Source organism: Notolepis coatsorum (genome assembly GCF_963971535.1).
Source record: "Notolepis coatsorum genome assembly, chromosome: 2".
Taxonomy (NCBI): Eukaryota; Metazoa; Chordata; class Actinopteri; order Aulopiformes; family Paralepididae; genus Notolepis; species Notolepis coatsorum.
Window position 1 is genome coordinate 28556168 of NC_140166.1, and position 21849 is coordinate 28578016.

At 41.6% G+C, this 21849-nt stretch overlaps 1 protein-coding gene across 1 annotated transcript in view; it reads left to right on the forward strand.

The window, feature by feature from the left end:
* adamts3 (ADAM metallopeptidase with thrombospondin type 1 motif, 3) overlaps positions 1 to 11890 on the forward strand; it is a gene marked incomplete at its 3' end in the record, with an annotated part of 357741 nt that extends 345851 nt beyond the window's left edge. Inside the window, exons 20-22 of the mRNA XM_084307667.1 lie at positions 3607 to 3814; positions 9327 to 9444; positions 11343 to 11890. Coding sequence (XP_084163793.1) covers positions 3607 to 3814; positions 9327 to 9444; positions 11343 to 11890 — 874 coding nt within the window. The remainder of the gene's footprint in view (positions 1 to 3606; positions 3815 to 9326; positions 9445 to 11342) is intronic.
* Between the last annotated feature and the right edge of the window lie 9959 nt (positions 11891 to 21849).

A 21849-nucleotide genomic window follows, 5' to 3' on the forward strand; every position in this document is an offset into this window, starting at 1 on the left:
AGACGCTCTCTGATTGGCCGACTCCAGTTTCTACACTGGGAAAGCTTAGCCACTCTTCGTTCAAAGTAGGTGAAGGTAACGTTAGAGTTTGTCTTAGAGCGTGACGGCAAGTTCTTTCGACGGTTAAGCTTAGGCACTCTTTCAAAGTTGGTTAAGGTTAGAGTTTGTCTTAGAGCATGGCGATAGGAACGCCAGGTAGTTTGCAGGCTGTTCGACGCGGAAATGGGCAAAGACACAGCTCGTCACTCACAGTACTTGTTGCCTAACTTGGCTAACAAGAAGCTATATATGGATGCAGTGGACATGGATGGACATCAACACAGTCTGGACAGTGGATATACTTTATCAAGCCCTTCTGCCTGCTGGACAGTGGTGCGTTTCAACTTAACAAGTGAGAGTTGCGATATCTCTCTCTCTCTCTCTCTCTCTCTCTCTCTCTCTCTCTCTCTCTCTCTGTTAGAGCGATGCTGTGTTGTTGTTGAACTAATTAATTTCGCTGCGGGGGGGCCATAATGACCCGGACAATGAAGGGTAACTTGTTAAAAAGGACAAGATATACATAAGTGATTATTTTTGCATGGATCAGAGAGAGAGTGAGAGAGAGAGAGAGAGAGAGAGAGAGAGAGAGAGAGAGAGAGAGAGAGAGAGAGAGAGAGAGAGAGAGAGAGAGAGAGAGAGAGAGAGAGAGAGAGAGAGAGAGAGAGATGTGCGTGTTTGTGTAGGGCATATTGGAAGCGTGGCTGCATTTGACTGACTGTGATCATATATTGATTGATGGCAATGGTGATAGTTGTACCTACTCGTGGTACATGTTTGCAAAATGTTTGGTATAGCGCCCCTCATGGAGAAGAATGCACTGGCCGCCACTGAACTAACCATAACCTTATCCCTAACCATAACCTAACCCTAACCATAACCTAATTTGTGTTAGGGGGACACCCAAATTTGTCGCCATAATGTTGAGTGTGTAAACAGGTCAGTACACACACACACACACACACACCCATCCAATAAAGGTTCACTCCATTTATTGACGTCTAAATATCTGAATATCTTGGCCAATGTGCAATGTCAACTTCAAAGACATAACACACACATTAATAAATAACACACACATTAAGAAATAACACACATTAAGAAATACTGTAACATGACGCGGGTTGCTCAGCCATCTGTTCTAAAAAGGTCCTCCTAAGAGGACGTCCTTGTCTGATCCCCCATCCTCATCCGCACACACACCACGTGGCCATAATCCACCGTTCAATATCGATTTTGCGACACGAAAGACTCGCCTCGGGCAGGTTATCCTCGCCAATATGAGAAGGGTTCAACGAGAGGGAAGAGAAAACGTCAATTGGAATCATGGACATTTTAATGACATGTTTGACATTCGAGCAAACAATGATGGAAAAGGAGTAATTGATTTGTACGCTCTCGCCCCTGCTCTGCTCTCGAACCGAGATGAAGCACACAAGCTCCCTCTCTGGCTTCGGTACAGAACCGTTTAGTGCCTGCCTTGGTCTGAGTGTAAGAGCTTTTGTTTTTTTTACATAGAAAGCTCTTCTTTGTTAGCAAATGTGCCTCGTGCAGCAGGCGATGAGCCGCACGTGGTGAGCACAGATGCTGGGTCTGTAGAGGAGGCATCAAAGAGGATGTTCCCTGCTTAACCGCGTCTGCTGATGAGGCGGGTGGGCTCTTAGGAACACTAAACCATCGTCCTCGGCGAGCACGTCCATCACGTCTGCTCTGCAAGTGTCAGTGTTTTCCTATAGGATTTAATGTATCAGCGCTGCGAGCCCTGTACACTGTAGCATCGCCAGATAGTCTTAAAAAGATAGGTCGGATTATTTTTAAGTGGTGTGAAATACTTGCCGGTAGTGCATTTGATGCATAAGCATTAGCTCAGTGGGAAGCTTCAGACAGGCGACACACAGGGTCTTGAAACAAAAAAGCTTTAATCCTCACCACAACATGCAGACAAAGGGTTTAACCATCCACAACAGAAAACATGTCACAATGTGGTGGTGTAACAGGACCCAAGAGCAGACAAGTGGAGGCGGGCAGCAATTCCAAGGGTTTTTAATGCACAAGACTAATAAACAGAACAAAGGAATTTTTTTAAATAAACAATAAAAACAAAACCTCTCAGTAATAACTGGAAGAGGGGGGGTGGGAAGGAAAACACACTAACTAACTCTAATTACCAACATCTAACACAGGGAACCCTTACTTGAAACATGGAATGTGAAACAAGGACAGCGCAACATGCAACAGAGCATGCAACAGAGACAATGGACCGACACAGAGAACAGGAAACAAGGAACTCAAATACACAGGAACAAATGACAAACGAGAAACACCTGGGATGATTACAACTGGAGACACCTGGGAGGGGAAACAGACTGACAAAGAACTACAAGAAACAACACTGGGAACTACAACTATGGAAGACAAGACAAACACCAGACAATGGGACAAAACAAGCAGACTACAGACACTAAACGGAGAACCTAATAACAGACAGTAACTACAAAGACTAAGACTAAATAGTTAACCTAATACAAGACAAGAAGAGTAACACTAGACTAACAGGCCAGGGGAACATGAAGAAGAGCAAGAGAGAGAAGAGGAGTGAGAGAGAGCAAGAGAGAGAAGGCAAAGAACACTAAGGGACAGAAATACAAGGAACAAACATACAGGGACGGGGAGAGCTAGAGCAGGGGAGAACAGTCCATGGACCGGTGGGACATTACAAAACGGTTGTCCTCCAGCATTTCCTATGCTTAATTCTCCTCTCGGACCAACATGATCTCTCTGCACTGTATGTATGTATACACCCCAGTGTATACAGTATGCAGTCACTACGCACTAGGGGTAGTTCCTAATGATTCCCGGTTAGGACCCAATGCAACTTCTGGACTACTTTTTGGAACTTCTGTATTTTCCCACAAGATTACTTACAGAGAAAAAGAAAGACAGACGGACAAAGAGAGATAAATACAAAGAAAAGGGGAAAGAGTCGGGAGACAAACACATTGCGAAATGACGCTTACTGTCGTAATTAGCGTACCTGACCCAGTGTTTAAAGAAGGGAGGCCTGCTTCCAATGAAAGATGATTGTCCTCACATTGGCTGTATTTGGATCTATCTTGGGCAGGGCATAAAAAATTGATGACCAGTAACTTGAGAGCCTCGGGCAAAACTAGAAAGTATATGCGCCATCTTGAATTGGATCAGGCTGTGCCATATAGTTGTATTATAGATGAGAGTTTCATATACATAATAGATACTGTGCCTTTGAGAGAAGGAGCAGCTGGGAATAGAACATCTACGGCTTCTAAAGACTGATAAAGATTATATTCTATGTGGATTATACTCTGAAAACACAATAAATGGGTTCTCATATATGAAAGATTACATTTCTCCACGAGGCCACACCACAACAAAACAACAAACTCCCATCAAGGATTTTTCCTGTTTTCTTTCCCCAAATCCCATCCCAAACCACAGCCTCTCCTCCCACACCTGTGTTACAAGGTAGGCTGAGCCTGTGATGGTGTGTATGTAAGTAATCTTTCTCTCTCTCCTCTATCGATCGGCGTCCAGGTGGATCTCGGAGGAGTGGGAGCATTGCACCAAGACGTGCGGCAGCCTGGGCTTTCAGATCCGGACGGTTCGCTGTGTGCAGTTCCTCCACGAAGGCACCAACCGCTCCGTCCACAGCAAGTACTGCAATGGGGAGAAGCCAGAGTCTCGGAGGCCTTGCAACAGAGTGTCCTGCCCCGCGCAGTGGAGGATGGGGGCGTGGTCTGAGGTGCCCAACTACAACCTTTTCTACCTTTTAAATTCTGTCTTTTATCCCAAGTGACTTACCCAAATTGTGCAGTGGTGGAAGAAGTACACAGTTCCTTTACTTAAGTACAAGTAGAAGATTGTAGGGGGGCTCAGCTCTGTCCTGACTGTGGTGGGAAGTCCGTTCTACTGCCGCGGATCCAGGGCAGAGAATAGCTGTAGAGAATAGATCGTTCCTAGCTTTGTCTTTGATTCATGCAGCAGTGGTCCTGTGAACAATGCATTATAATATACATTTCTCTCACTGATAAAGCAGTGGGTTTTGAATTTCACACACTAGACTTTTTTGCAAAACATTAAATATCTTTGGATCCGTTTGTGATAAAAACACTTTAAATTGTATCTGAATCGGGAGATGCTCTTCTCTAATTATCTCAATTAAAGTGTATCTCTCCGTCGCCCACAGGCTTACTGGCAGTGTGCGGAAGTACGGCCTAGAATCTTGAAATATCTAGATTGGTAGTTTTCTCTTCCGAATGCAGACTGCATCTAATCCGCTGTATCTATCTATCATATATCTATCATTTAGAGTTAGCAATTTGGCTTTTAACAATCACAACGTTAAATAAAACATAAAATATTTTGGTGAAATGCAATTTTCCCATTAACCCCACATGCAGCATCAATGACAAAATTACTGGTCAACAGTAAAGGAAGAAGAACATTAATTTCTGCAATAGGCGGAAAATAAATGCACCGGGGCTTGTCATAATGACGTGACCACGTGAGAGATCTATTCACCGGAGGGAAGTAGGAGGGTGCTATTCCCACAGAACGCCAGGTCTAGAGCATTGAAACGGATCCGTGCAGCAATGGGTTAGCCAGTGGGGATTATATGGGCTGACTTCGGTAGGTCAGAGACAGAGAGGGCGCACCCGCAAGCAGAACATGTCAGTAGTTGAGGCGTGACATGACCGCCGATCGCACAAGGAGTTGGGTGGCTTCAGGAAAGGGGCGGATCCTTCTCACACCACTAGGGAAGAACCTGCAGGTTCTGGGTGTTGAGGCAACATGAGCCGAGAAGTCCAGTCTGGTCGTCCGGGACCACACAGAGTCCTTTTTGCACTCAATGGCTGAGTTGAGTTCTAATTCCTATCAGCTGTTTGGGAATCCAACTTGGTTCATGAAAAGTTACTATAGCAACACGTTGATCTATTAATTATTGCTGCTCTTTTTATATATATATATATATATATATATATATATATATATATATATATATATATATATATATATATATTCCTGTTCCAACACTCTTATGCAAAGACGACGTTCCACTGTCAAACATCTCTGCCCAAAGAGCAAGTAAACCAGTGGTGCAAAGTATTTTTACTCAAGTACAATTTTGAGCTACAGTACTTGTATTTCACTTTAGGGAACTTGATACTTTTACTCCACTACATTTATCTGAACCCATCAGTTACTAGCTACTTTGAAGAAAAGGATTTTGCATTGAAAACATAATATATACTAAATTAAAAATGTCTGAAGATTATATACTTTCACATTTCAACCCTGTCAACCTCAAGAGGACATAATCAGAGCAGCATAACTGGACCACATACCACTTTAACATGACCTTTAATCAGAGCATCATAACTGGACCACATACCACTTTAACACAACCTATACAGGGCTGTACGCTAAGCTTTTTCACTAGGGGCACACTTGCCCCTAAATTAGAAATTTAGGGGCAAAAAATATGTTTTAGGGGCAAATTTTTAAATAACAATTTTACCATTATAGTGCAAAAAAATATGTTCCTCCTGCCTCATTACTGTGGTCCTTTTATTTAATATTTAAGTGCTTTTGTTGTCAGGTTTGTATCTTTTATAATGAACCAACTAGGGCTGGGCGATATGGCCTAAATATGATATCACGATATTTTCTGACCTTTCGGCGATACACAATACACATCACGATGTTTTTCTTTTTTACCCCAAACAATTCATTATGAGGCTTACCAAGACAGTATGAGTTTGCAAGCTAACATTAAAGACAAAATAAAATACCCATGCATTTAGCATTTTTATATTATATATTAGATTTAGATTATTGGATTATTAGATTATATATTGCATATATTTAGCAATGAGATATTATATGATTTAGATATGAAATATGATTAATTGAAAATGGGGGACCCTGATGTAAACAAGACAAAAGTCTTTCTCTGGTCTGCATCCCCTTAACAATTGTATGTATTGAGCTGTACTGTACCCATTCTGCAATATGCTAATAAAGTTTTAAATCAATCAATCAATAGCATTTTAGCATTTTTATGAAACTACTGTATATTTGTATGTCTCTAAATGTTTTGATGAATTGAAAATGGAGGACCCTTATGTAAAAAAGCAGAAAGTCTTTCTCTGGTCTTCATCCTCCTGTACTGTATTGTACCCATTATGCAATCTGTTAATAAAGTTCTCATTCATTCATTCTGACGGAAAACAGAATAATTTTGATTGACAGTAGAGTCTGCCAATTACGTCACAACGCTTGCACCCGCCCTGCTGTTCTTAGCACCAATCGGCAAGCGCATTCGTTTTTGACTTCCTGAATGCCCTGTGTGTTGACAACAACAAAGCTACTAACATTAGCTCCCCGCGGCCCACGAGTAGGAGACCAGGGCCCTGTTTCTTGTACCTGGTTCAACTAAGTCGATCAAGATGTCATTATCCAGCTTCAGTTAACCCGATGTTTGAAGCCGGGATTTTCCTGTTCCTCGAAGGTGGATTCAGTCTCGTTAACTCAAGCCAGACTTGCGACCCAGGCTAAATGCGCGCGGCCGCTTCAGTTGAAAAGCCAGCACGTATCGATAGCAGAGAATCTGATTCTCTAGCGGCATTGATTGATTAATTGATTTAGAACTTTATTAACATATTGCAGTACGGCTCAATCGCCTCGCCGACAAGTTAAATGCGTTATCTATAGGCTAATTTCAAGTCCCTCATTACCTCAATCAATCAGATTATATTTCTTTAAACTTGCCTGCTGGATTGAATAATCAAATGAGATCTTGCTAGCGAAAATAATTAGTAAAACTGTCATACAGAATAACGATACGGCTCCCTTACCCATTGATTGATGTATGGTCGATCTTTTACTTATCTTCTCTGTGGTCTAACGGGTTGTTCTTCTGACTTTCACGCAGACGACCGGGGTTCGAGACCCAGTTGTCTCCTTCTTTTTGCAATATAGGAATAATTCAATTTGGTGCACGTTGAGAGCTATATAAAGAATGACATCCTCAATGCATGTAGATTTATAATATTTTAACTTAAAACTATGCTACCTTTGCGTATAATCATTAATATTATATTCCAAAAATTTATATTGGAAAGACGGGGATTCGAACCCCGGTCGCCGGGTTGCCAGGATTGAGCACTACCACTGAGCCACTGTGCCAGATGGGATAAATTCATTGTTTATACATTAATGAACGAGAGACCCGTGTTTAGAATATTCTTTGTTTTGAAGGAAGTTTTATCTCTTTATCCTCATTCATTAATGTGACGTCAACGGCTCATTCAATTTCTCAAATCCGTCAAACAGCGCATCTCATCAGACATCTTAATCCCAGTTACAATTAAAATAACCACATAATGTGTACATCGCACGAGCGAGCGCCACGGTATATATAACGTGCATTATTTAGGACAAAGTGAATTTAGTATCAGCATTTTGGGTCTATTTTACATTTCAAAAGCCCCCTCTGGAAGAATGGAGCACAAAAACGTAATTCAGAATGGTATAATGCAGATCGTAGACTGTGGGAATAATTTCAGGAAACGGGCTGTCATTTCTTTGCGGGGGCGTGGCGATGGTTCAGGCTAACTTGAACTTAAACTCTGCTTTCGACCAGGCTCAAACTTTTGGATCTGTTGTCATGGTGATTTGGAAAATCCAGGTACGGGGAACCGGAAAGTCCGGCTAACTCAGTTATCCAGTTAAAGTTATCCGGCTAACTCAGTTATCCAGGTACGGGGAACGGGGCCCAGTGCTCTGCAGGATGACTAAATGAGGCATAATGATTTTACCTCAACGAATGTTATAATAAAAGCCTTTCCATACATCTGTCTGATTGAAAACTTTATTAACAGACCGCGGAATGGGCATATCTCAGCACGGGCTGAGATATGAACGAGTAACGTGTGGACCAGATTGACGCGACACAAGGTTTACACAACAGCCCCCACCCCTTGTTTTATTGTATTTGTACCTGTACTACCTGCTGTCAGCTGTTTATCTCTCTCTGTGAGCTTGATTAGCTCACGTTAGCTAGCGTTAGCTCCGCGGCTAACCCTGAACTAAATCAATGACTAGGTTCTAAAGCATTTCGAGTAGTTTTCACTGCACATAGAAGCAGCCAAACAGCGGGAGAATTTCGGGAGCATATGGCCAAAACCCAGTTAGGAACCATCGATTCCCATCCCTACTACTAACTTTACTTTTCTTCATAGCTAAATCAGACAGTCAGCCAGTCTATCAGAGTGAGTGCTCAGTTGATTTTCCCCGCTGATCATACCTGAGTGCTCAGCGTCATCACACGCCTTGGATCATTTAGGAGTGAAATGCGAATGCAAGGCTTGAAATCCCTACTCGCAAGCCCGCCCCCAAATATTATTTACCAATCGCAACGGCCAATTAAAGGGGCAATTTGCGACGAGATCATCGCAGCGTACAGCCCTGCTATAGAGGTCGATGGATACACAAACGTCATGTAGAATGTGTACTTTTACTTTAGGTACATTCAATAGCAAATACGTATCTACTTTTACTTAAGTCGAATTTGAAGGACTTTTACTTTTACCAGAGTACTCATTTATCTGAGTATTTCTACTTTTATTTAAGTAAAGGAACTGTGTACTCCTTCCATCACTGAAGTAAACTAACCGGTGCTACTTATTATCATATTATCTTCTACCATATTGAATCTTATAGTATTTGTTCCCGCTGTCCTTTTGAGCTTACTCTCCATGGACACAGTGAATAACCATGTCTCCGCAAATTCTGTTAAGTGAAATTATTTAATTATTATAAAAAAAGATTGTGTTCTTATTTCAAGATTCAAGAGTTTTATTTGTCACATACATACACGAGACATGCAGTGAAATGTAGGTGGCCATGCCCGCCTCGTTTATGCAAAAATACAAACAATAAAATAGAATAGATAATAAAATAGAATAGACATGATCAAAAGTAATAAGAATAAAATACAATGCTAAGCTTAAGAATAAAGCTAATGAGTAATATATACAATAATATATAATAATATTTATAAAGTATATTAAAAAAGAGGGAGGGGGGGCAATTCATGTAAGATTATTTATTCAATATTTTAAGGGGAAAGAATATAAGGAGCACCAGTTAGTTCACTTCCTCTTTAGGCAGAGGTGTTTGACAGTGGAATGAGGTAGGAGTGTGTGTTATATGTGTGTGAACTACATCTCTGTTTGCACTGTTTTCCACAGTGCTCCGTGACCTGCGGCGAGGGGCTGGAGCGGCGTCTGGTGACTTGCCGGATCGGAGACCAGTGCACCGGAGACAAACCGGAGGCTTCGAGAGCATGCCGACCGGGACTCTGCCACGGTGAGCCTGCCTGTGCCGATTAAAGGAACACGCAGACATTATGGGAAACGCTAAATTTACATTTCGTCATTTAGCTGAACGCTTTTTATCCAAAGCGACTTACATGTTCTGTAGGACAGGTCAGCAGGAAGGGTACAACTCTTTCAGCTGAGTAACAATGTGCATCAAACAGTGCTGAAACTTGGGTGCTGCAGGGTTGAGTGCATAGTAGTAAAGACCAGTGATGGGAATAACGGCGTTAGTTTTTTCAGTAACGAGTAATCTAACGGATTACTCTTCCAATCTTAATAACGCCGTTACCGTCAAAAAATGCGGCGCGTTACTATGATTGAATCTGTTTTTTTCATCAGACAGATCTCTGCGCCGAGAAGCAATACTTTTTTTCCTTGGTTAGTGGACAGTGCGCGATTGGCTGAGGTTGAGTAAAATGTCATGGTAAGCCAATCAGAGGTAGAGGTGGGCGGGTGTTTGAAAGCATCCAGGGTCTGACACACAGCGACAGTTCAGTCAACGTGAGACCGCGGTCCGTTTACGTTTTGATAGTTGGTTTGGCGAGCCCAAATAATCCAAAACTAATCCAACGAACAACACAAGCGAGCAGTCAACGACCATGAGCGTTTTTTGTTCACTCTTCTGTTAGTTGTGTTGCAGCGCAGGGCACTACACAGTAGTGGAGGCTACAGCCTTATCAACAGTGCTGCACTTCCTGGTTTAATAGCACAGTCTTCAGGTGCTCACTGCTCAGAGATATATATATATATATCTGTATGTCATGCATGTCTTAAATGTCATGATTAGATTAGTTTAGATGATTAGATTAGATTCTTATATCTGTATGTTGTGTATGTCATAAATGTCATGAATTTTAAATGGGGGACCCTGATGTAAACAAGACGAAAGTCTTTCTCTGGTCTGCATCCCCTTAACAATAAGTGTGTATTGAGCTGTACTGTACTGTACCCATTCTGCAATCTGTTAATTAAAATGTTCAATCAATCAGTATATATTTGTTATTTATTTTTGGTATAGTGCTTAACAAGCATAATTTAATGTTGCCCAGTTGTGGCCTGTTGAGGGGCAATACATATCAAAAGTTCCAAAACATCTATTGTGTTTGTATTTGTATGATCCTCTATATAAACATAGTAATTATAATATCTACATACATGGCATTTGATTGGAGGCTAGTCTCACTTTGTCCCACAGCAACATTAAAATAGTTTAGATTTGTGTAAGTTGTTTATGTAAAAAGTTTACTTGAAAGTAACGCAATACTTTCTGAAGTAACTAGTTACTTTTATAATTTGTAACTGAGTAAGTAATTTAGTTACTTTTTGGAAGAAGTAACTAGTAACTGTAACTAGTTACTTTTTAAAAGTAACTTGCCCAACACTGGTAAAGACATAATTAGTATAGTAGTAATAAGAGTGCATGATAGTATAAGCACAAATTTGTGGAATTAATGGGAGCAGATACGGACCACTAGCCTAGCTTAGCACATATTAATGGAAACTGTACTTCCATTTCAGCTGTGAAGCACTTTGGGCTGCAATTCTTGTATGAAAGGTGCGATACAAATAAAGTTTAAATATTTGTAGATGGGCCGGTGTGATGTATGCCGGTTGCTAAACTTGAACCCTTTTTAACCTACAATATAGAATTCCGCCTGGATCTTTTTTTGTATTCTGGACTGTAAAATTGTCAAAGAATGTCCTAGGAGTAAGTGCTTTTGCAACTTTTTCCTTTATTACTTCATCTTTCAATATCTGGCAGTTATTTAACATTACTGTATGATATCTATGATAGTGTATTAAAGGAGCCGTAACTCCGCTCATAGTGTTCGGCGAAGTGTCCCAAGTGGGTCACCGCAATCTCTTCTTTGTCTTCTTCTTCCCCAGACGAGCCGTGTAACGGAGACAAGTCCATCTTCTGCCAGATGGAGGTGCTGGCGCGGTACTGCTCCATCCCGGGCTACAACAAGCTCTGCTGCGACTCCTGCAGCCGGCGCGGCAGCAGCGCCCTGTCCCTGCTCCCCGAGGCCTCCCTGTCCCTGCTCCCCGAGGCGTCCGAGACGGAGGACCACGTCCGCTTCGGCTCCGCCTCCCAGCTGCTGGAGACGCTGATGGCGTCGGCGGAAGGCAACAACAACAACAACGCCACCCGCGGAGGCGGCTCCCCCGCGCGGGTCAGGCAAGGCTCCGCCGGGAAGGGGTCCACCGCGTCCAGTGCCGCGAAACCCGCCGCGAAACCCACCGCGACCCCCGCGCCGTTGAGGAGAGGCGGTCCGCGGCAGGGCGCCAGTGCGCCGGAGAGGCGGGCTCATCACGCGATCCACGGCGGCAGGAACCTGGCCGTCATGGCGCCGCCGGCACCCCGGGCGGTCGAGAGACGGGCGGATACCGCGGAGGGTCAAAGGTCAGGCGGTTTGACAGAGAGGGGAAGATGAAAAGGACGGGCCCCTTCCTCCCCCCTTCAGGACTTATACATGTACAGTAGACATCCAGCTTCATCCTGCGACCTTTCACCCCCACATCATCACAGGGAGACAGACCCAGAGAGAGAGAGAGAGAGAGAGAGAGAGAGAGAGAGAGAGAGAGAGAGAGAGAGAGAGATGGAGAGAGAGAGGAAAGAGAGAGAGAAGAGGGAGAACGAGATAGAAAAGTGCTGGTTCACTTTCATTTTTTTTTTTTTTTAAGAGTACCCCCCCCCCCCCCCCCCCCCCCCACACACACACACACCCAAACCCCCCTCCCCTGGCATCCGTTTTAAATAAACACATGGTCGTCATCCTCCATGGCTTTTTCTTTTTGCAAATATGCACCAAAGACCTCACTTCAAGTACCAGACGGCATGAAGCGAGAGAGATTATTATTATTATAACGCTGATACAGATTTAGAAGAAGAAGAAAAAATGGTTCTAGTTGTATAGAATTTTTCTTTTTATATCCAGCATTATGTGTTTACTGGCGCTCTACACTATCTATGGAAAATAAAAGATATTTATAAAAGGTTCCTGTAAATACTGTACATGAAAAATATCAGTATTATTTTTAAGGAAGGCAAGCTGAGGATGCTTTTTATGTTTTACTTTTTTGAACACCCGTTTCATGAATCATAAAGTCAGTGTGACTACTTCCCCCATAGCGTACTTATGCTCCGCCGTGGTGGTGTTGGGCCTCATTTATTAAATAAAATACACAGATTATTGTACAGAGAGCTTCATAGATATACACTATCAGACTCATTTCCACTTTGCATTATATTATATTACATTATAAGGAATCCTTGAAAATGGTTGGCAGGCGTACTTTATGTTTTGAGTCAACTGTGGTACAATATCTTTTATCAACTTTCAGCCTTTTTTACACCGAAATATTGATAAATGAGGCTCAACGTTGTGTCCGTCACAATGAATGTACGTTGTAACTGAACTCTTAAAAAGTCGTGTTTACAAGAACGTGTAAATGTCATAATAAGGACATAATAAAACCAATAGTCTACTTCAAAATGGAGTTATGAAAATAAAAAAGAGGTCTCGTTCTGAGTCCCTGTTCATCCCCTGCCCTTTTCCCCCACAACGAGTTTCCATGGCGAAAGACGTTTATTTACTTTCCACTGCAGGGTACTTTGATGTGAATGTTGTCGCTTTAGAAAAGGTTGAATTAGTCGATTTTAACAACGATGGGAGCTGAGCCTGGAGCACATTTAGCAAAGTCCTCTCAAAACAAAGATGTACAGCAGAACCATGTTATATCTGAACCTGTCAGTAACGAAGGTAATGTTTGGAACATTTCAAGTACTGGAATTCTTAAAAGAATGACTAAATACAACAATAAACAATATAGAAATAATGATTAAAAAAATAAACGAGAGAAACGTGCATATTAAGTCATTTGCTAATTTTATTTGAAGGTACACTTTGTTTTTGTTGCATAATATATCAACATAGAAATTCCAACAATTCTGCACACTTATCAATATAGATCTGGAATATATATTCCACACAGCCTTTCTTTGATTATAACAATGTTCTGCTGTACAGTGACACTTCTATTGAACAAAGCCTCGTTTTAAACACTGCCGTATGAAGTTGTACTTCGAGAAGGCTGTTTATCGTATCGTGGTACATATATATATATATATATATATATATATTTCTTTTTTTCCCAAAGTATTTTCTCAGTAGCTTTTCCAGTGAAAGAAGGTTCAGGAAAGAGAACGCTATTTATTGAAATAGGATGTCCTCACAACCACCATGCATCTGACTGCAATAGCACAAAAAAAGACACACTTACTGTGTTTCAGCAGAGTTAACCCTTTGAGGTGTACAAAGATCTCACGCGCGAGATAAAAATATTTTTTGAGAACTGAATATTCTATAACGATATCACAATGGAGAAATAAAGAAAATAGTACAACAAAAAGGGTTAAAAGCGTAAAACTATTCACACTCACTCCTGTGTGTCAATGTATAGTACTTGTATATAGGATTGAGTACATAAATATTTATTGAGAAGAAAAAAGAACAAAGAGGTCCTGCTCTATTTTTGAGGTGCAGTGTCAGCTGGTCATTCTATAGCTGCAGCGGATGAAAACCAATGAAAATGTGATATCTATTGCGGCAACAAAGTTACATTCTCTCACACATTCAACACTTGTTTTTTTTAATGGATCGCTACTTGAAAGAATAATAAAATAAAATAAATAAAAAAAAATCGTAGAGCAGAAATGACATTGTTTTTTGCAAACAAATTAGATGTAAATATACATGCTCAAATTTTGAGATGTCTTTTGTCGTCAGAAAGCTGTCTTTTCACAGCTGTTTCGTAGAATTTCCTTAACAGGAGCTGTTATCATGACAGCCATGTTTTAATGAGCAAACAAGTGCTTTATTCTTAATCAACAAAACATGAATAGTGTTATTCTGTTGCACCGCTAAATCAAATATAGAATAAAAGAATAGAAAATAGTAATAAAGCAGTTTTGTGTAGTAGTCAGTATTGTCCAGGTATGTCTAAACATGCTGCTTCTAGTCAGTATTGTCCAGGTATGTCTAAACATGCTGCTTCTAGTCAGTATTGTCCAGGTATGTCTAAACATGCTGCTTGTAGTCAGTATTGTTCAGGTATGTCTAAACATGCTGTGTGCAGTAGTCCGTATTGTCCAGGTATGTCTGAACATGCTGTGTGTAGTAGTCAGTATTGCCCAGGTATGTCTAAACATGCTGTTTGCAGCAGTCAGTATTGTCCAGGTATGTCTAAACATGCTGCTTGTAGAAGTCAGTATTGACCAGGTATGTCTAAACATGCTGTTTGCAGCAGTCAGTATTGTCCAGGTATGTCTAAACATGCTGTGTGCCGTAGTCAGTATTGTCCAGGTATGTCTAAACATGCTGTTTGTAGCAGTCAGTATTGTCCAGGTATGTCTAAACATGCTGTTTGTAGCAGTCAGTATTGTCCAGGTATGTCTGAACATGCTGTTTGTAGCAGTCAGTATTGTCCAGGTATGTCTGAACATGCTGTGTAGTCAGTATTGTCCAGGTATGTCTAAACATGCTGTTTGTAGCAGTCAGTATTGTCCAGGTATGTCTAAACATGCTTTTTGTAGCAGTCAGTATTGTCCAGGTATGTCTGAACATGCTGTGTAGTCAGTATTGTCCAGGTATGTCTGAACATGCTGTGTAGTCAGTATTGTCCAGGTATGTCTAAACATGCTGTTTGTAGCAGTCAGTATTGTCCAGGTATGTCTCAACATGCTGTGTAGTCAGTATTGACCAGGTATGTCTCAACATGCTGTGTGCAGTAGTCAGTATTGCCCAGGTATGTTTAAACATGCTGTGTGCAGTAGTCAGTATTGCCCAGGTATGTCTAAACATGCTGTGTGCAGTAGTCAGTATTGCCCAGGTATGTTTAAACATGCTGTGTGCAGTAGTCAGTATTGTCCTGTATGTCTAAACATGCTGTGTGTAGTAGTCAGTATTGCCCAGGTATGTCTAAACATGCTGTGTGCAGTAGTCAGTATTGTCCAGGTCTAAACATTTTTTTATTTGTATTTCTCCCGTTTCCAATTCCTTTTAACTTGCTGCCTATAAGACATTGCTGCTAATGTTCATGCCAGGCTTGTAACAGTTCTTAGGGTAGTTTTCATTTTTTTTTCTTTTTAGATGTTACGACAATCCCTGAGCCTCAGACAGATATTACTGCATAGGATACACACCGATGTACTGTATCTATAAGCCCCTGTGATGTCCACAAATCTGGTGATGCCTGTCAAGTCACTCTCTTCTCCTGATTGCTTTTCTTTTCTACGTTATTTGTGTGTAGATTGAAGTGTACACTACTGATGCTGTTTGTTGTAATGGGGAGCACATAGTAAATAAAAGATAGAATTAACAATACCGATGTCTCTCTCTCTCTCTCTCCTGCACGATGGCTATCACGATGATGGCATTCTCCACGGTCGCCCAGCTAATGTGAAAGTATAAAGTGTAAAGTGATCGACATGTTGTGACATATTTTGTCTGTTTGGTGTGTTATGTTAGATTTGATTAGATTATATTTGATTCGATTACAGTACAGTACAACAAAAAGAAGTTGGCATCTAACTAGAGTACAAAATGTAACGGTAAAGTGCAATAACAATATACAATGTACAAGTGATTAAACTGGAGTATATATAAGTAGTATAAGTATATAAAGTAAAAGTATATTTGCCATCAGATTAACACAGACACACCCACAGGAACACACATGCACTGAGTCGCTGACGAAATGTTCTGTGTACCTGTTCTCTGACCTGGTGCCAGTGTATGGGCCCGCCTGATCTCAAACCTACCGAAGTCAGCCCATGTCACCCCACTTCTCAGGGACCTGCATTGGCTCCCCATTGCCGCACGAATCCGCTTCAAGGCCCTCGACCTGACATATCGTGCAGCAAAGGGAACCGCTCCCGCCTACCTCCGGTCAATGGTCTCTAACTACACACCCTCAAGACCCCTACGCTCTGCATCTTCTTGCCGCCTCAGATCTACTCCTATCCGAGCTCCGGGAGGGTCATCAAAGAGAAGTCTCCTATTCTCGGTCCTTGCCCCACAATGGTTTTCTACAGACATTGAAAAGCCTTTAGCGCACATATGAATGGTAAATGCTGCATTTATATATCTCTTTTATCCAAAGCACATTACAATTTTTGTTACCCATTCACTCACACATTCACACATCGACGGCGGAGGCAGAGGCAACCATGCAAGGTGCCAACCTGCACATCTGGAGCAATTAGGGGTTAAGTGTCTTGCTCAAGGACACATCGACACACTGCCCGAGAGGAGCGGGAATTGAACCGGGAGCCTTTTGACTACCAGACGACTGCTCTACCTCCTGAGCCACTGTCGCCCTCATATTCCTGTAGCCTTCAGGATGATAACAAAGCTGTCCCGAACCCTCTGACCTTGTTTTCAAGCAACACGGTCTCATCAGAAAACGTAAACAAAGTAGTAATCGGCCACAGGAAAAAAGGTACATAATGTAAGTTATGTTTTTGCCACAAGTAATATATTTACGTATTGTATCAGCAAAAGTCTGCAACCAGGCGTTGAACCAACAATGATTTAACTATGATTATAGTTAGAGTTAAGGTTAGTTTTAACATTTCTTTAGCGGTTATGGTTAAGACGTAAAGATACTCATTGGGGGCCAAACAGCAGGGGGTGCTGATGGCACGTCAGTGCCAGTGCTTTATTCAATGTAGGGAATGCTTTACTTGCGAGTGCTTAAAATATATGAAATATTATAGCTATGGATCTAATGAACACGTTGATTGTCAGTGAGTTGCTTCCAGTCAACATGCACAAAACAGATAATTTTTTCATACATACATTTCCGTTTTATACCGTGATGAATATGAGTATATTTCCAGAGCGTTCTGTCTAATCTCAAGAAACTCGAGCAAATCGAGCTTCAATGTATTTCCTTAGAAATCGTGCCATTTGTCGCTTGATTTATGAATCGTTTTGACATAAACACTAGATTGTCGATATTATATGTGTCATCATGCACGAACAGAAGCGGGGTCTGAAAAATCGCTTCTCTGTACTTTGGTCGGTGCGAACCGCACACACACACACACACACACACACACATGCTCCGATGGTGGTGAAAGAAACATCTGATCAACCCAAGATTGGTAACATAGAGTCCTTACCTCACATCTGATGTACTGCAAAAAGATTAATCCAATTCCTGATTGCCATTCCAAATATTTATCGCGTTTATTGATCCAACGTTATATGTCCAAAACACATAATCCACGCTGCTCTGAGTGTCCCCAGTCCATGTGTTATAACGATACTGCATGCCCGAGAAGTAAAACCTGGACCGGACTTGTTAGATCGATGCACAGCCCAAGGGGGAGGGATTTCAATGATGTGCAATACCGGCCGGAAGGCGTAGGCGGCGGTATTTGCCCTTTGCAAGCTCAGACCCATTCCCAATGATAACATCAGGCTGGATGGATGAAAAATGTATGGATATAGCTAATAAAAGAAATAACGATTAAAACCCGAGCTATCTCGGGTCTTGGCGCCCAGCGCATGGCGAGTTAACCCGAGATATCTCGGGGTTGGCCCCGAATGTGTTGGGTTAGGGTTTGTTCCAATAGTATGCAGCTGCAGAACCCCAGAACCACCACGCTTAGAGGCCCCGCGCTTAGAGACCCCTCGCTTCCATTGGCTGATTTGGGTCACGTGACCGTCCCACCCAATGGCTGAATTGGAGTGTTGCACTGCGGGCATTGGCTTATTTGGGTCACGTTGCACTGCGGGATTGATTGATTGATTGAAAACTTTATTAACAGATTGCAGAATGGATACACGTGACCGCCACATTCCCTGATTGATTGATTGAAAACTTTATTAACAGATTGTAGAATGGGTACACGTGACCGCCACAGGCCCTGATTGATTGATTGAAAACTTTATTAACAGATTGTAGAATGGGTACAGTGACCTGACCGATTGATTGATTGATTGATTGAAAACTTTATTAACAGATTGCAGAATGGGTACAGTGACCGATTGATTGATTGATTGATTGATTGATTGATTGAAAACTTTATTAACAGATTGTAGAATGGGTACAGTGACCGATTGATTGATTGATTGATTGATTGATTAATTGATTGATTGAAAACTTTATTAACAGATTGTAGAATGGGTACAGTGACCGATTGATTGATTGATTGATTGATTGAAAACTTTATTAACAGATTGCAGAATGCAGTACAGCTCAATACACACAATTGTTAAGGGGATGCAGACCATGTAGTACTGTTACATTTGTGACATACAGTAAATATATACAAGGGGGAGGGAACTGTACATTTATGATGAATTGAAAATGGGGGACCCTGATGTAAACAAGACGGAAGTCTTTCTCTGGTCTGCATCCCCTTAACAATTGTGTGTATTGAGCTGTACTGCAGATATATTTCAATTGCCTTACTTATTTACATAAGTATTATAGGCCTACAGCAGTATTGTACAGACAGTCTGTGTGAAGTCTGTGTGGTTCTCCAGCTGCACAAAGGCAGAGCAAGAGGCTCTACAGAGGGTGGTGAAGGCGGCAGGCAGGATTGTCGGGACTCCTCTATCAAACATCACCTCCGTCTTCACCTCCCGCTGCCTCCACCGCTCCAAGTGTATCATCAAGGACCAGTCTCACCCAGCACATCACCTCTTTCAGCTCCTTCCCCCAGGGAGGAGATACCGGTCCATACATGCCAAGAGTTCAAGATTTAAGAACAGCTTTTCCCCCCAAGCAGTCAGACTGTTAAACCCTCATTGACTGTCCCCTCACGTGCACCATGCACTTACCTGGACTTGATAATCACTGTTACCACTCATCATGCACTTTATTTAAAATATTCTGTTATGTACAGTGTTATATGTGTTGTTCATGTATGTATATATTGTACTACAGTCTGTGGGAGCTCCCCTGAAATTTCGCCTGTGAAACTTAACATTCAGACAAAGTCACAGAAGATTACAGACTGTATTAAGCCCAAACTGAGTAAAAGATCACGTTCTGACATTGAAGATGCAGAGGAAGCTTCATTGGAGGAAGCGCTGACAATAAGAGAGGTTGACATGAATCTAACATTACAGGCCATCAATAAGAGACTTGATAAACTGGATATGTTGGACTTGATGATGCAGGAAATTAAGAGCCTCAAAGAAAGCTTGGCGTTCAGTCAGAGACAAATTGATGAGCTGGTCAAGGATAATGCTGAGCTGAAAGGAAAGGTGGAATACATGGGAAACAAAGTAGACATAATTGAGATAGACAACAGGAAGTTGAAGGAATCTCTTCTGGATGTACAATGTAGGTCTATGCAAGACAATCTGGTTTTTACAGGGATAGCAGAGAAGGAAAGCAAGGACTGTGAAACAGTCATAAGGGAGTTTATGTCAGACCAGCTAAGACTGCCTATGGACACTGTTCAGAACATCACCTTCTCTAGAGTACACAGAATGGGAAAACCCTCAGGGGACAGGCAATAGTGGATCGTTTTGAGCATCACCAGCAGAAGGAGCTTGTCAAGGGTAGGGGCAGGGAGTTAAAGAACACCACCTTTGGCATGAACGACCAATTTCCTCCCGAGATCAATGGAAGACGTAAGCTATTATATCCTATCATGAAAGAACATCGAAGCCTAAACAAACGTGTCGGTGGATAGACTATATATCAACAACCAACTGTTTAGGGACTCCAGTATCACTCCCTGGTTATTCTGAAACCCATTGAGACTATTGCTTTATGGTCGGTAGGCCTACTGATACTTCCTGTATTAAGCTAGGCTTGCATAAGGGTTTGGTTATAGCTCATATCAATGTGTGTAGCCTGAGAAATAAGATACAATAACTTCCTTACAATAACCATATAATATATAAATAGCCAACTAATAGGAAATAGGAGTAATTCCAGATATTGATACATACATTGATGAATACAAAAACGGGGCTAATTGTATGGCAAAACTTTTATTTTATAAACGGAAAGGTCAAAATAAACACAACACATGATGTATTCTTAATCTTACTAATAGGCTACATAAAAGCCTAAGAACAGTTTAATAAACCAATCATATGGCGAATCGACATGGGTTTAATGCGTACACCCCCCTCCCCTCCCCCCAGTATCGCTGCAGCATACGATGAATCACGATTTTGTTTATTATTTGTCATAGTAAAATACAGAATACTTTATCATGAAATGCTTTTTTCTGTATGAGCCCCTGGGAGTGTGCTAGATAAAAATAGATAAAAAGTATAAAATAGAAAAAGTCAAAAGTACATGAAATAAAGTGTTCAGTCAATATACTGTACACATATATACAATATACAATACAGAGTAAAAAGAGTAACAGTGAGGTACAATGCAGAAATGGGATGAGGTAAAACTTAGGGTAAGGTGCAATGAGGTATGAATAGTGCAAATCTCTTTGCTAATAAATATAAATTAAATTGTGTTAAAGTGTCTAAAGTGGGTGTTAAGGTGAGTGTTTATTTAATTTTTTTTAATTATGTTTTTGGTAGGTTTTTATTTGTTTGTTCCACCGGGCAGTCCGGCAGAGGGAGAGAGAGAGGAAGAACGGGAGACAGAGCGGGGGGAAGACATTCGGCAAAGGACGCCGGGTCCGGGAATCGAACCCGGGTCGGCCGCTTCGCGACACAGTGCGTTAGATGGGTCGCCACTTGGGTGCCCAAGGTGAGTGTTTATTTAAAGTGTGTGCATGTGGATGTGTGTGCTGTGAGTGTAGTCATGATGGGTTGTTAAATTGTGTCATTGTCGTTGAGCATCCTGATGGCCTGGGGATAGAAGCTCCTTCTGAGTCTCTCTGTACTGTCCATGAGACTCCGGTAGCGCTTGCCTCTACTGTATCTTATTGCAAGGTGAATTTCTCATACAGAACCAAGCATTTCACTGTAATGTACATGTCAGTGTTGTAGTCGAGTCACAAAATCTTGAGTCCGAGTCGAGAGTCCCCAGTGTTCGAGCACGAGTCCAAGTCCCGAGTCACCAAAGAAGAGCCCGAGTCGAGTTCGAGTCGAGTCCCCATTACCCTAGTCCGAGTCCAAGTCATCCAGGTTGAGTCCACTCCACTCTGGCAGTCAAAGAGCTGACGTACAAATAAAAAAAGGTCTACATTAAACATAAATGACACAGCGGTCACCGTTTCAAAGGGAGTTTATTTACTTTGTGACACAATAGCCAAACAAAATGCACTAGCCATCAATATCTTATGGCAAATGATTAGGGCCTGTTGTGAAGGATCAGATTAAACCGAATATATATATTTATTTATATATATATATTTAATTGTATTTGTATATCGTTTGATATCCCCTGT